This window comes from Centroberyx gerrardi, chromosome 12, assembly GCF_048128805.1.
Source record: "Centroberyx gerrardi isolate f3 chromosome 12, fCenGer3.hap1.cur.20231027, whole genome shotgun sequence".
NCBI lineage: Eukaryota > Metazoa > Chordata > Actinopteri > Beryciformes > Berycidae > Centroberyx > Centroberyx gerrardi.
Genome location: NC_136008.1, coordinates 8,013,088 through 8,027,750, shown reverse-complemented (window position 1 = coordinate 8,027,750; position 14,663 = coordinate 8,013,088). Strand labels below are relative to the sequence as shown.

The window sequence follows — 14,663 nt, the reverse complement described above, 5'->3', positions numbered from 1 at the left end:
TTCTTGCTTTATTTCTTTATTTCCGCTGTCTAATTTAGTAAAATATGTAAATAATTCGGCTCACTATATTGTTTAAATCAAATATTAATGACACTGAATAAATCCACCACAGTAGATTGACTGCTCAACAGGATATTCTTTGAGAAAACATAATTTTAAATACACACTTATACTGTATTATACAATTCTGCTTACAGTAAAGCATTATTTTTCATAATTAAAACACATGTAATTATTCCCTAGGAAAACAACTGACCTGGTCATATAAGAGATGTGCATTAGAAAAAACAAACAAAAAACTCCCTTCTTGTGCTGAGTGCCACTCCCCTAAACAACCCTGACCTCTGTGTAGCCTGCCTCCAGAAACAGTAAGAGGTTGGGATGACTCAGTTCATGTTCGAATCGCTGACCCGTCAATGCTGGTAAAACATTTAAACTTCATTCCTTATCAATGAGTGTTTAAATCAGTGTGTGCTCTGTGGTAATGTTCTCTGTGTATCTGTTGTTTTGTTCTCAAATATGCTCTTTATATAGAAAACAAAGATATCGTATGCTGAACGTCACTGTTGGCTTTAAGGTAAGATTTATTTTTCAGAAAAATAACAAAAACAAGTGAATGATCACCAGTAGTAGAACATTATCACATCTTAATTCTAATTTTGTCAATTCATAGATCCAATAAAGTAAAAAATTGGATCTATGAATGGAGAACTGCATTCTAATTTCTTTGTCACAAGCTTGAAACAATATTCATGCTCAGAATATTTTTGGCAATGAAAACCAGAACTTGTTTAGAGGGAAGTGTTAAAAATCAGATGACTTAACTGTACTTAAATTCACTAAGTTAAATATCCCCTTCTCTTATAAAGGCATAGGAATTAACTAGGAATAATAACTAATGACTAAATAACTAGGAATTCCTCTTAATTGATCTGGCTGGTTAAATAAAGGTTGACTAAAAATAAAATGTCTTCTGTGTCCAGTACTTCTCCATCAGATTATCAACCTGACAGAAAAGCATGACTGCTGCTGTTAAAGTTATCCTCATATGCTGTCTACTTCAAGGTGAGCTATTTAATCACTTTGAATCATCAACTAATATATAAATCTTAATATTGCCACTTATAACTCTTAATAAAAAAAAAAAAGATTTAAGATATGAAGTTTGTTATATTTTCCCAGATATTTTGTAACATTTTACAGCATTTGTTTATTGTAACATTTACTTTTGTGTGTTTTTTCCAGGTATTTTTACTAGTTTACTAATTACAGTTTTAGAAATAACACTTTTTATAAATTCCCAGGTGTTTTTTTCTATTTTTTTCTGTCATTCACATTTATCAGACTTTGTATAATTTACTTTTTTAAATATTTAAATTTTTGCATATTTGGCAGGTATTTTTTGTGATATTTATTGTTTTGTTATTGTGGTTCGCCAGGTATTTTATGCCAAGACTGGACAGCCTTCATGCCCCAGACTGTAGAGGGCCTGGGTGGCTCCTGTGTGATCGTCCCCTGCAGATTTCACTTGGCCTCGGGCTGGGATGTAGACCTAGACGATTCATGTAAAGCCATATGGAAGAGAGGAAGCTGGAGCCGAACGCAGGTGTTTGATTCCAGCCTCACCGGAGCGAACGCGAACTTGAACATCCTGCAGGGAAACCTGACGGGGAACCTGCGTGAGAAGGACTGCACCACCATCTTCAACAACCTTCCTTCTAACCACTACGACGACTATTACTTCAGACTGGAGTGCAACAACGCACTGAAGTTCAACTTCAGAACGAGCGTCAAGATCAACATGAAAGGTTTTTGTTCCTTAATACTCCGTTTTATCCTGGTGCTCTTTTACAGCAGGGTTGGGGCCATTCAAGAATTGAATTGAGAATGCATGGTCAATTCCAGTTCAGTTTCTGGAATTGGAATGTCACCCAGTTCTATGGAAACAGAATTGGAATTGAATTGGAATGACTGGAACCAGAACTGAATTCCATTAAATTCCATGGAATTCCACTTCTAAGAGAGTTTGTCTTGACCTAAACATTATAAATGAAATGCAGGACAGTCAAAACAAATCAAATACATTCAATCATAAGGTTTTACGATTGCATGTGATGCATCAAATACCACCTGAAAGGAACCTTTAACATTTTATGAGATTCAGTATTGATAATATATAACAATATGTGTAATCTCAGATATGTGGAACATGGAATTTCACAGAATTTCATTTAATTAAATTTAACTTCCTGAAATTCTAATTCTCCATTTCTGTTTCCTAGTTGATTTGAAATTGATGAGTTCATTCATGAATTGACCCCAACCCTGTTGCACACATAAAGCCACCTGTTGCAGTGTCTTTGATTTCTATCTTGCAAATTGATTGTTTCCCTCGTCAGATTCCCTGCCGAGGCCGGTCATAACTCCATCCAGACTGGAGGTGGAGGAGGGAGCCCCGGTGAGACTGAGCTGCTCTGCTGCGGCTCCCTGCCCCACTCTGCCCCCAACTCTCACATGGACGCCCAGCATAGGCGACACCGAGGAGCAAACGGAAGCTAAAGTCATGACCTCGGTTGTGAACTTCACGGCTTCTCACCTGCACCACGGACAGAGGGTCTCCTGCACCGCTCTCTACAGCCGACAAGCCGGCAGCAGCGACCTTTCATTTGAGAAAAGTTTGACCATCAGTGTTCTTCGTGAGTACATTTAAGGCATTTTTACGCTCTTATGTTATCATGTCATGCAATATTATTTTCCCATGTGATATTATCATATCATACTACATCATGCCATGTCATGTCATGCATTGTTATATTTTATGTAATGATGTCTTGTCATGCTTCGTCATGTTATGTTTTGTTATGTTATGGTGTCACATCATGTCATGTTTTGTTATGCTATGGTGCCATGTCATGCAATGTTATGTTTTATGTTATGAGGTAATGTCATGCTACTTCATGTTATATTTTGTTATGGTGTCATGTCATGTTTTATTATGTTATGGTGTGGTGTCATGACATATGTTGTGTCATGTCATTTCATATCATGTTTTGTTATGTTTGAGACTCCCTAAATTGTCCATAAGTTTTAATTTGAGTGATTGTCTGTCTATATGTGTTACATACCTGGTGATCTACTAGAGAGCTGTTCAGGGTGCCTTCTGCCCAATGCATGCTGGGATAGGCTCCAGCCCCAAGTGACCCTGGGAAGAAATAAGGGGTAGAGAAATTGACTGAATGATAAATGTTATGTATAAAAACATTTAACAAATTCAGAATTGTCTTTCAGATCCTCCAAACAACACATCAGTCAGTCTCCCTGGTCTGGTACCAGAGGGCAGCTCAGTGACTCTGACCTGCAGTAGTAACGCAAATCCAGCAGTGGACAGCTACACCTGGTACAGCGTGGATGGAGATCAGGTGACACCAGTGGGTTTTAGGAAGAGGTTTACAACCAAGGTCTCAGAGGAGAACAGCCAGTTTTACTGCGAAGCCAGAAACAAATATGGGACCCAGAACTCCTCCGTCATTCAGATAGATGTGCAATGTAAGTGAGAAAGAGAGAGGAAAAAGGAGATGACGCACACGCCGTTGACCAAATTCAACATGAACTGAACCCCATGTCTGTGTCTTTGTTTTTCAAGTTCCCCCTAAGAACACCACAGTGAGCATCGACCCCTCTGGCCCGCTGCTGGAGGGAAGCCCAGTGACTCTGACCTGCAGCAGCCACGCCAACCCAGCAGCCACAAACTACACCTGGTACAGAGTGGATGGAGACGATGAGGACACGGCAGAGTCCGGACCCACCTTGGCCATAGCCGCCGCCGACCCGAGCCACAGTGGCAGCTACTACTGTGAAGCGATAAATGACCTGGGAGAGGGAAAATCAACAACGGTTCAGCTGGACATTCACTGTAAGTTCATTTGGCACAATAATGACATTGATGGGCACCAATAACAACAAAACTGTACGTTTCCAGTGTATTCATGCAGTGAATATGGCCCTATGTTGTGAGGCGACAGTTACATAAGTCCAGCTGTGGTTAACCACACGTGGCCCGGGGCCAGAGGCTGGACGGTGCACAGTGACCCATTGTCCTGCTGCGTGACAACCTCAAATCCTTTCTGTGGCAATAGACTGTCATGACTGAGGTCTGTTGTATGTCCACGTGTGCCAGTGTGGTAATTTATGTGTAGATGTTTGTTTTCTTTTCTTTTGTGTCTCCTTATCAAGATGTGATTTCCAACCAGTCTGCCAAAAATGAATAGGTCGTTTAAGCTTATTGAGAAGATAAAATCACTCAAAATTGAACACGATTTTTATATTGACTGTTAACTAGAAAGCACTTGTACACCTCTCTAGTGTCTGTAACATTTTATAATCCTGTATCATCAATTCCCCTGGGGATCTCTATCTATCTATCTATCTATCTATCAATGCTGACGTTTTCTTTTGCCATGGGTGTCTCCAACCATAGTCTGCTATTGACTGTTAAGAAAGTTCATGTACACCTCTTAAAGTCTATAACATTTATGGTCCTCTATGATCAATTCCCATCTATCTGTAAGCTAATTCAAAAAGTAAATTGTTGGGAAAGTTGAGCAGTGATATGCAGTTCTGCAGTTTTCCCTCATATAGCTGATAACAGTTTCTTTGCCATTTGTGTCTCCTTATCAAGATGTGATTTCCATCCATAGTCTGCCACTAATAAATAGGTTTGTTTCAGTTTATTGAAAAGGCATGCAACTCAAAATTGAACATCCATCCACCCAGCCATCCATGTAATTGTTGGGAAAGTTGATTCTGCATCCCCCCCCCCCCCCCCCATATAGGTGATGACTTTTGGGACAGTACTAACAGACTGATTGATTTCTCTCAGATCCCCCTAAGAACACCTCGGCGTCGGCTGACCCCTCCGGTCCGCTGCTGGAGGGAAGCTCAGTGACTCTGACCTGCTCCAGCATCGCCAACCCAGCAGTGGAGAACTTCACCTGGTACAGAGTGGATGGAAGAGAAAAGGAGGTTGTCGGGTCTGAGAGAGACTTCACCTTCAACGTGACCAAGCTCTCAACTGATGAATATTACTGTGAGGCTCGGAACGACCATGGAGCCGAAGACTCAGAGCCTGTCAGTATCGATGTAACATGTGAGTGATTGAATTTGTTGTCTGAGCCCCAGATTTTTTCAGCCAACCAGGGATTTGTCTTTTCTAACCATTAGATAGAAAAGGGTTGGTTATACACTGCAAAAACTGACAAACTTGCCGTTTATCTTGTATCCAGAGTTTCTTTTTTTAAAGAAATCTTGCAAATTAGACTTTATTTTTCAGGATAATGTAACTTGTTTCAGGACATTTACTTGATAAAAGTTAAAACTGTCTTTGGAGGAAGTTTGTTGTTTCAAGATTTTCTTCATTGTTTTATGATGATTTCTTGAAAGAAGTCATTTTGGCATGTATCAAGTGAAATTTGTTGAAACCAGCAAGATTATCTGCCAGTGCAGAGATAATTTGACAAAAAATATCACAAAATAAGCTTGCTCTGGGAAAAAAGTTAATTCAAATATTCACAAATATTTTACAAGTGCACGTTACTACAGGTAGGCCTACTTGAGAAATTGAAATTGAATTAAGTTAAACTGCCAAAGCATAAGATGATTACAGTTGACAGGTCTTATCACCAGTTGAGTGAATCCAACAGGAATCAGATTAATGTTAAAGAAATGTACATGAAATCAAATACCATTAACAATTAATAGAATCCAAACATAAGAACTTACATTTGTCATAAACGCACAGACTTAAAGGCAGTGGGAACACTGGTAAATTGGCGGAAGATAGTTGGAATACACAGTTATTTAGACAAAAGGAGAAACTGAATACATCAGTCCTGATCCAACACAGCTGGGGCAGTGAGGCGAAGTGACAGGTAATAGTTCAGGTGGGAGGGAGAAGAGGATTATGGGAAAGTGCGTTCTGGGGTGAGTAGCTCTTTTCTACACTAACCCTCAGGCTAACTCCACCCCACGTTTCATAGTCTATGCACAGCACTGTATTTTACCTTTGAGATTACCTTATAAGACACTGCATCACTTTATATCTGGAAAATGTTTCTGGTTCCTTCTCAGTTCCTCCTGAGATCCTGCCCTCCTCCCGCTGCGTCAGGATTTTATCCCAGATCAGATGCTCCTGCGACAGCCACGGGAACCCGCCTCCCTCGCTGCAGTGGGAATTGGCCGGGGAGCCTGTCAATCACTCTGCCGACATCCCAATCCGGGAGGTGCCTCTGGGGAGCATGAGCCTCAGGAGCCTCATCACCTTGCGGCAGCTGGATGAAGACACGCTGCCCTCTCTGGTCTGCCTCAGCACCAACTCAGTGGGATCTGACAGTTTGCCGTTCAACGTGTCGTCCAGTGAAACTCAGCTAGGTAGAGGAATCTATGCTGCATTTAAATTTGGCTTCTCTCTTGTATAATCTGCCTGGTTTTACTGACTCTATATTGTATAATTGGGACTTGACAGGCTTCCATACCATCTCTTTGTTGATTGGCTCTGCTGCGGGGGCGGTGGGGATGCTGCTGCTGTGCACTCTGCTGCAGCTAATCATTTGCAGGTGAGTGACTTAGAAACACTTTGAGTATTTAGCAGAAAATATAGTGACTAACACCTAAAAGCAGTGTTGTGTACAGGACACTTAGGGAAGCGAGGGAGGGAGGGAGTTGGGCAAAATGGTGCAAAGACACATTTTGACATTGCTGTTGGAGGTGTAACTGGGGTGGCGCCCAGGTTGGCAATTCAAATTTCATGGGTGACCAAGGCCACCCCTGGACATGCCTAAATATGCCTTTGAAAGAAGAGATTAATATTACGATAAATCTAGATGTTAACATTCAGGATTCATTCTTGATTTCAGGATATTCGTTCTTGATTATGTTATTAACAATGACATTTTGTGTTGGTCTCAGGAGAAAGAAAGGCAGCCTTTCACCCAACAAAGGAATGGTGGACACTTCAGACCTTTTAGTTACTGATGAGGTGAGTTTAAATATGCTTGCACATGTGTGTATTCATGTGAAAAATTACACGTGCGCACACACAAAGACCAAAACCCCCACACATGCTGTACGCTGTAATAGTTCTATTACAGTACATATATGGATGAAATTAACCTGCAGTTGCTGTTACAACAGTGGAGTGAATATCAGTAACACAACACAACATGACTGCACAAAACAAGACTGTGGTGAAAAACTACAGTAAGTGTCCTCTTCTCAAAGTGCTCTCTCTGTCTGTGCTGGTCCTTAGGCCAACTCTTCACAAGTGGAGGCAGTTTATGCCAATAAAGCCATGCTGGAGGGGGACGGAGGAGACGAGGAAGATATCCTCCACTACGCCAATGTGGACTTTGCTAAACTCCAGGCCAAGGCGGAGGGCCAGGAGGGGGGAGGGGAGATCAGAGGCCTGGCCTCCAAGACGGCCGAGTACGCCGAGATCCGCCTGCACTCCAGAGAGAGCACTGGAGGCGAGGCGAAGGATGAGGAGACGGTTGCAGACACTGCTTTGGGACAAGAGAAAGACACCAGTGATCATGGAGGTGAGGTCAGCGAGGAGGCCGTGGCTCAGCCTTAGGGAAGCAGAGGTGGAAGCAAAGGATTCTGGGCTCCCGCAGCTACAGGACTTGACTACTTCCAGCTGTCAAGGGAGGCCCAGCCGAGACATTTTGAGCAGAATAACCCGTTAAAGCCTGCAGGGGTGAAGGTGGCATCATGTTGCTGTGCAGACCAGCTTTCACTCTTTCTCTCTGTCAATCCTGCTTGTCTCTCTCTTCTGAACGCTGTCTAGCAAAGCAGAAAACATCCTAAAAATGATCTTAAATGGAAACCATCCGTACACTGCAGATGTCAGTGTTAATCTGCATGTTGGGGACGAAACTTTAAAAACCAACAAGTTCCCCACAATCGACCATTAAATGTACCCTCCTCATGTTAAACTCATGAACCTTATTCGTCTGTATGGTACGCTTTCACTACTGTAGATATATCACTGTTATATTAATCTCTACTGTTTGTTTAGGTTTAATAATAGCTCTAATGTTTCTCTTAAAGTTGCCATTCTTAATTAATTTATTATTTGATAGCTATTTATGCACAGTGTGAAACCAAATGAGATCAAAAGTAGGTAGAGATAGAGTCATATCTGTCACAGTTTACACATTTTATTGATAGCTTTTTATGAGTTTTTGTTAAAAGACATTAAAAGTATATTCACGCTGGTTCAAAGAAAGCCATTAGTACTGAAATGATATGAGTTATAAGTCATACACAGGCTGAAATCTAAGCAGGTTATGTAATTGTTCTGGTATTGCAGAAGTAAGCCGCAGTGAAGCTGTTGCACCACAGCTTTACCACATTACACTCATATCATTCTGGGCTTTTAGAAATTCTGTAATCATGTCCATGTTCACCAAATATTACACCAGTGTCCCAGAACATGTGCACAAACGTCAAAGTGATGTCAATAAACTTGCTCTTCTCTACACACAATTTCTTGTTCCTCTTTATCGTCTAGGTACTTGCACCATATCCAGCTCCAGCTCATGACACATTTCACACACATTTAATTCTCACTGTCTTTTTCTATCTTTCCTGTCACTTTCCACTGCACACTGTCACACTGCACACTAATAAAAGCAGAGCTGCCTCAAAAAATGATCTTTTAATAGCAAAAAAAAAAAATCCAAAATGGTGGTGAAATCATTATTGAAAAAACAAAACCTAATGCTCTTGCTCTCTTTATAGCTCAATAGGTAGAGTATGGCACTAACACTGCTAGGGTTAGGAGTTGGGTTTACACTTTAGATAAATGACATATATACTGTATATAGATTTTTAGTCAGATTTTGACCTCGGAGTACTGGGTCTTGTCTTCGTCGTCTGAGTCGCTGTAGCCACTGTTGCGGTGATGGTTGTTTCTTTGGTGGCCAGGCTTTGCCTTGAAGCTCACCTGTGAGTAGTTTAGCTCTACCTCTTCTTCGGTGTCTGTGTCGGCGTTTGATGGCATTGGACGCTTAGGAGCACGTGCTCCTCTGACGTTCTCATAGTCCTCCAGCTTTCCCTGTTCATCCTAGGAACACAGGAGAGATCGTCACCAGATCATCTGTGGGTTGCTGTTATGACTTCTGACAGCAGCCTCTATAAAGATTATTTGAGGCAGATCAAAATTCATACAAAACCCCAGGGTTGGTGGTCAATTCATGAATAAACTCATCAATTCCAATTCAACTGAGGAGTTGGGACTGGAATTTGAAAAAACCTACAGGAATCAGAATTGAAATTGAATTGGAATTTCGGGAAGTTGAATTTAAGTCAGTGAAATTCCATGTTTTGTTTTCTTACCACATATCTGAGATTACACATAGTGTTATATATTGAGGGCTTGGAGCCAAAGGGGCGTAAGTGCGTTATAGTAGATTTTACAGGGGAGCCAAAACAAATTTGGATCAAATTTGGATCAGCTGCCGTTACCACATACTAAGCACAATATTTAAACTTTTTGTGTTATCAGATTGAGCATTACTATAAAAACAATACTGCTACTGTTTAAGTTGAATTATATTTGTTAACTTTTTTAAAAATGGCAAAAGAGTGAAATACGCCTTTTTGGCACAAACATTGTCCCAATACAGCCATGCAGAATATGGGCGTATGTAAGTAAACAATTGTGAAGCATATTCATTTTAATACAAATCTAGCAATTACACTTCAATCAACACAGAAATATAAAACAAAATCAGAATGAATATCTTTATCTTGAAGTAATGCTCAGCAACTTTCACCAAGGCCTTTAAAATTGTAGGCTACATGGAACATATCAAATTGATTGATAAATTTTTTCTGTTAAAAACGTTTAATAAACCTCTATAGACATAAGAAACTACTTTTGATTCTAAACTACTACTTTTTTTTTCTTTTGCTAGTATAATACATTTTTGAATGTGTCCCAGGACACATCACTTATTGATGTGTCCTGGGACACATTCAAAGACCTGTAAAACTCCTCATAACACTGAGGGATAACTTCAGCTACCAGCAGTCTTACTATCAGAGCTCATCTTGACCAGTTCACACTCCGAACATTATAAAATAACATTTTGAATCTATAGGCCTAAGTATTTCATGGGAATATTAACATATTTACATTCATCTAATATTGACCTAGAATATTAATTAGGATATGAATAGGATACTAAAAATGATGTGATCATGCTGCCATGCTAGCATTACTTACGTCAGCATGCATTTTGAGTTGACCTTGCTGTTAGAATCCTCTACCCACAATGCTTGTTCAGTGTCAAAAGTGGGGTTTTGCTTGGTGTCAAAAGGGCGTAAGTGCAGTTACACCCTTTTGGCAGCAAACAAAACCCTACTTTTACTGTTACAGCTTTCAGTTTTTGTTTAATTAAAACTTATGGGTCATGATTTCAGTTGTGTCCTTTTGGCACTGAAAAGATCTCACTGAGACCTTTCAATTGATATTATCAATACTGAATATCATAAAATATCAAAGGAACCTTTCAGGTTGTATTTGATGCATAACATGTAATCGTAATACATACATTATGATTGAATATATTTGATTTGTTTAACTGTCTTTTATTTGATTCATAATGTTTGATTCATAATGTTTAGTGAGTCAAGACAAACTCTCTTAGAAGTGGAATTTAATGGAATTCAATTCTGTTTCCTGTCATTCCAATTCAATTCCAATTCTGTTTACTTAGAGCTGGGTCACATTCACATTCCAACTCCAATTCCAGGAACTGAATTGGAATTTACCATGTATTCTCAGTTCAGTTCATGAATGCCCCAGCCTTGCGAAACACATGACTAACGAGAAAAGCTGTGTTTTCCTTGCTGTAATCAGTTTGTGTATAGAGTGAATTTCCCAACAGGAAACATCTTCTTTCCTACTGTGGCCTCTCAGAAGTAAGTACTTCTTATTTTGGGGAGTTTACAAAAGTAGCTTTACTACAATAATTTACCAACAACCACAACCACCAATATGTACCTCACACTGTAAGACCAATTATTAGGTATTAGGTTAAGTTATATAGAAATGTGTTATAAAATCCTATAATTGTATAATCTAAACTTGGCATGAAAGTGGTTTATTTGAGGTGGCTGACCTTTTTCTTTTTCTTTGCCTTGACTACCTTCGCATACACATCATCCTCGCCCTCTTTGGCTTTGGGAACCTGTCTATTCCTGAAAAACAAAATATCATCAGATTATTTGTCTTCCAGTCATTTCTTTCTGGTCTTGGCATGTGCAAAACATAAATCTCACTTTTGCCCATACCCAATGTGCAAGGAAGCATAGTTGAGAGCATCATCATCCTCCTCTGTGTCTCTGTCTTGCCCTCTGATTGGCCGTTGCGGTGGGCGACCCTGAACAGATGTAGACAGAAAGCATCAATGGATGTACAGTAGCAAAGTGAATCAGTTCATTCATGCTTCCAAATAGATGCTGCAAGTGTTCACTGATTCCTGCCTTCACAATGCAGAATACTGAATGATTACTGCACTGACAGACAGTTATTGACTGGGCGAACTGTACAGACTCAGCTACAGCACAGCGGCATCACAACACCAGTGTGTGTAGACAGACAGACACACTCGGCCTTTTCAGGCAAAGCAACATCTTGATCAGTCAAACACACATCCTCATTTTTAAATAGGGTTTGACCGATATGGGTTTCATAAGGCTGATATTTTTAGACTAAAGCTGATAGCCAATATTTTGTGCCGATATTCAATATGTTTAAATTTGATGATTTTCATGTAAAAAAAACAAAATCATTTTTGCACATCTAAAAGTCTTTGGGTGACAAAAACAACCATTCAATAAAGGGGAAACTCTGGGATACATTAGGCCTTTAAATTAAGGATTAATACAAGAAGAAACATAATTGAACAATTAAATGAATCAACAAAATGTGAAAAAAAAAAAAAAAAGATTGTTATTATTTAGCTGTGGTCAGGGAAGAACCTCTATCATATCAGAGATAGATGACACTGACTGGCCATGATCCAATATTTAATAATAATTACAATAATAATAGTGAACTTTATTTACATAGCACTTTTCAAAACCGACTTACAAAGTGCTTTACAACAAGAAAAATGTAATTTAAAAAGTCAATAAAACATCCAATACAATAAATAATGAAAATAAATAAAATACATTTAAATAGAATAAAATAAGTTAAAATAAACTCTAAGAAAAGGTTTTTACATAACAGTAGGTTTTAAGATGTGACGTAAAAGATATGATACCGATTGTGCCAGCCTGAGATTCTCAGGCTGGGAGTTCCATAGCTGAGGGGCAATATGATAAAAGCCAATATCGGCAAACTAATATATCGGTCCAGCCCTAGTGTAGCTTGGGACAACTTCTCATTTGGGGCATTTCACAAAAGCCTACCATGTACTTTTGTCTTCATTTGTTGTTCTCATAGTGTGGGTGGTGTGAAGCCCTGTGAGACTGGAACAGTGATTAATTAAGGGCTTTATCAATAAACATGACTTGACTTGCTTTGCTCCATCTCACCTGCTTTCCCTGGGGCAAATTCACAGTAGTGTAAACAGTGTGGATGTTGGAAGCGGACCTGTGGAGGGAGAAACAACGAGAATAAGAATAAAAAACTGTGAATTCTCACTACAACACGACACAGCAGAATCCCGTCGCGCCATTTTGTGTCTGAGGGATCGTCAATGGATCCTTTGACTCCGGCCCATCCGGCCCTCGGCCCCACAGTGTCTGCCTTGTCCCGGTCGGGGACAGTGTGTTTCTGTCTGCTGTCTTACGTGTCGTCTGGTCGCGGCCGGCAGGGTTGGGGCTGTGGACGGTACGGTTGGTCTGGCAAAAGGTCGTCTCTGCTCCTAGAAGGCTCTGCCAGGCCGGCCTCGTTCGTCAGATTCCCTCTGGTGCCCTGAATGGGTTTACATACAGAGACACACACACACACACACACACTATGAGATATGTCATTTTTCTTCATCTGCATTAAATAAAGGAGTACAAAGGGTTGTACTGTAAAATGGCTCATCACCCAAAAACCAAAGCAAGTGTTGGAAGTTCCTTGTTGAATTGTCTTGGTTCTCTGGGCTCTGAAAATAAAAGACAAGATACTGATTTACGCTAGTTCTGATTATATATGCTTGTTTTAACCTATTCCATTTTTGAAATTCCGTATTTTTGATCTTAAATATTTTATTTATTTATTTTTAGGCTACCTGTAGAAAAGGAAGAAGATCAGAGCCACAAGCAGAACAATAACAAACAAGGTGAAGAACTTGAGGACCTTTATAAAACCTCCTGTGATTCGAGGAAAGAGAGAGAGAGACAGGAAAAACGTCAGTGTTGGCATCGAACATAAGTTATTCAGTATATTTTAATATCTGCCTCAAAGTCAAATTGCTTTGATTTTATTGGGGGGGGGGGAAGTGTGTTTTTGTACTGTGGTCCACAAATCTGAAATAGGCCTAGCTTATTTTATGAGAAAACCTCAAACACGTCTCCTTTTTGAAAGCGCGAGAGCAATTTATGGAAATAATAATACATAATAATAATAATCCTCCTTGCCTTCCAGCATCTTTACCTTATTGTAATGACTACCTGTGTTTTTATGGTAATATATGGTCTTGGAAATCACTCACGGTCAAGAAACACCTTGAGTGTTTCAGACGTTTTGGTAGCGATTCCGTTTCCGGCGACACAGTAGTATATTCCCGATTGGTTTGAGTAAACAGTGTGGTTCTGTTGCTCAGCGACAAACGTGTGCTTGTCTCCCTTCTCGATCCTGTACAACAGATAGCGGTTGATTGGGGGAAAGCTGTGACTCCTGCAGCTCAGCACCACAGAGCGCATCCCGTCCGGCAGTGAGGTGCTGTTCAGGACAACGATCTCTGCGTGTTTCGGAGCGTCTAAAGCATGGAAATTGAGAATATAATTGAGATTATAATAATATAATCAGAATAAAATATGACATCTTACAGTCTTACAAAATGATAAATGATATGAATGATAGCACAAACAAATTATGGGGCTTTTAAAAGAACACTATTGCTGCCTTCAAGTGCTTCTCATAACCTCCTACTTCAAAGATCAGAAGTTGTAATCTTGACGCACAACCAAGTGCATTATGGACCCTGTAACAAAAGTCGATTTTTGGTTCCTTCCTGGTTTCGGTTCATTCCGTAAGATAACCTTACATTTACATTGGTTTACATTAATTCACCCTTTAATTCATGCAAAATCCCCTTAAAATTAGTTAAGGGAGTTGTTAATGGAGGACTCCCCATCGAAACCCTCTTAAACACCCCTTAATTTTTGACTCCTTACTTTCTAGTATAATGAAAAATTCAGCTAGGCAGGAACTTTCCATTAATAACTCATTAATAACCCTGTAAACCATGAACAAAAGGCATAAAAAAAAATCCCTTAATTACTATTGTCTCCATCAATCAACCCATAAATAGATCCCATAAAAACCCATGATACTAACCCTTACTTTTTTAAAGCTATGTTATTTTTAATGGATAATTGATTTGATAAATTGATTGGATAAAATGGGGGTTTATTTCAATTCGATCAATATTTATTCT

The 14,663-nt window shown here is 39.7% G+C and overlaps 2 protein-coding genes across 2 annotated transcripts in view; one reads left to right on the top strand and one right to left on the bottom strand.

The window, feature by feature from the left end:
- The first annotated feature begins 1,019 nt into the window (after nt 1–1,019).
- LOC139932755 (myelin-associated glycoprotein-like) lies at nt 1,020–8,215 on the top strand. The gene is made up of 10 exons (XM_078286968.1): nt 1,020–1,065; nt 1,440–1,808; nt 2,400–2,696; nt 3,289–3,546; nt 3,644–3,913; nt 4,880–5,146; nt 6,127–6,426; nt 6,521–6,611; nt 6,964–7,033; nt 7,304–8,215. The coding sequence occupies exons 1-10, from the start codon at nt 1,020–1,022 to the stop codon at nt 7,625–7,627; spliced, it is 2,292 nt and encodes a 763-aa protein (XP_078143094.1). The 3' UTR covers nt 7,628–8,215.
- Nucleotides 8,198–14,663, bottom strand: part of LOC139932733 (B-cell receptor CD22) — a 23,908-nt gene continuing 17,442 nt past the window's right edge. Inside the window, exons 9-16 of the mRNA XM_078286966.1 lie at nt 13,716–13,982; nt 13,293–13,374; nt 13,109–13,166; nt 12,864–12,988; nt 12,607–12,664; nt 11,356–11,444; nt 11,184–11,262; nt 8,198–9,121 (exon numbers count right to left, since the gene is read on the bottom strand). Coding sequence (XP_078143092.1) covers nt 8,891–9,121; nt 11,184–11,262; nt 11,356–11,444; nt 12,607–12,664; nt 12,864–12,988; nt 13,109–13,166; nt 13,293–13,374; nt 13,716–13,982 — 989 coding nt within the window. The 3' untranslated portion in view covers nt 8,198–8,890. The remainder of the gene's footprint in view (nt 9,122–11,183; nt 11,263–11,355; nt 11,445–12,606; nt 12,665–12,863; nt 12,989–13,108; nt 13,167–13,292; nt 13,375–13,715; nt 13,983–14,663) is intronic.

Bases quoted from the DNA above. Each gene is read 5' to 3' on its own strand.
- LOC139932755 (XM_078286968.1), top strand. From the start codon at position 1,020: ATGACTGCTGCTGTTAAAGTTATCCTCATATGCTGTCTACTTCAAG. The intron at 1,066-1,439 runs GTGAGCTATTTA...GTGGTTCGCCAG, and splicing joins CATATGCTGTCTACTTCAAG to GTATTTTATGCCAAGACTGG. The intron at 1,809-2,399 runs GTTTTTGTTCCT...TTCCCTCGTCAG, and splicing joins CGTCAAGATCAACATGAAAG to ATTCCCTGCCGAGGCCGGTC.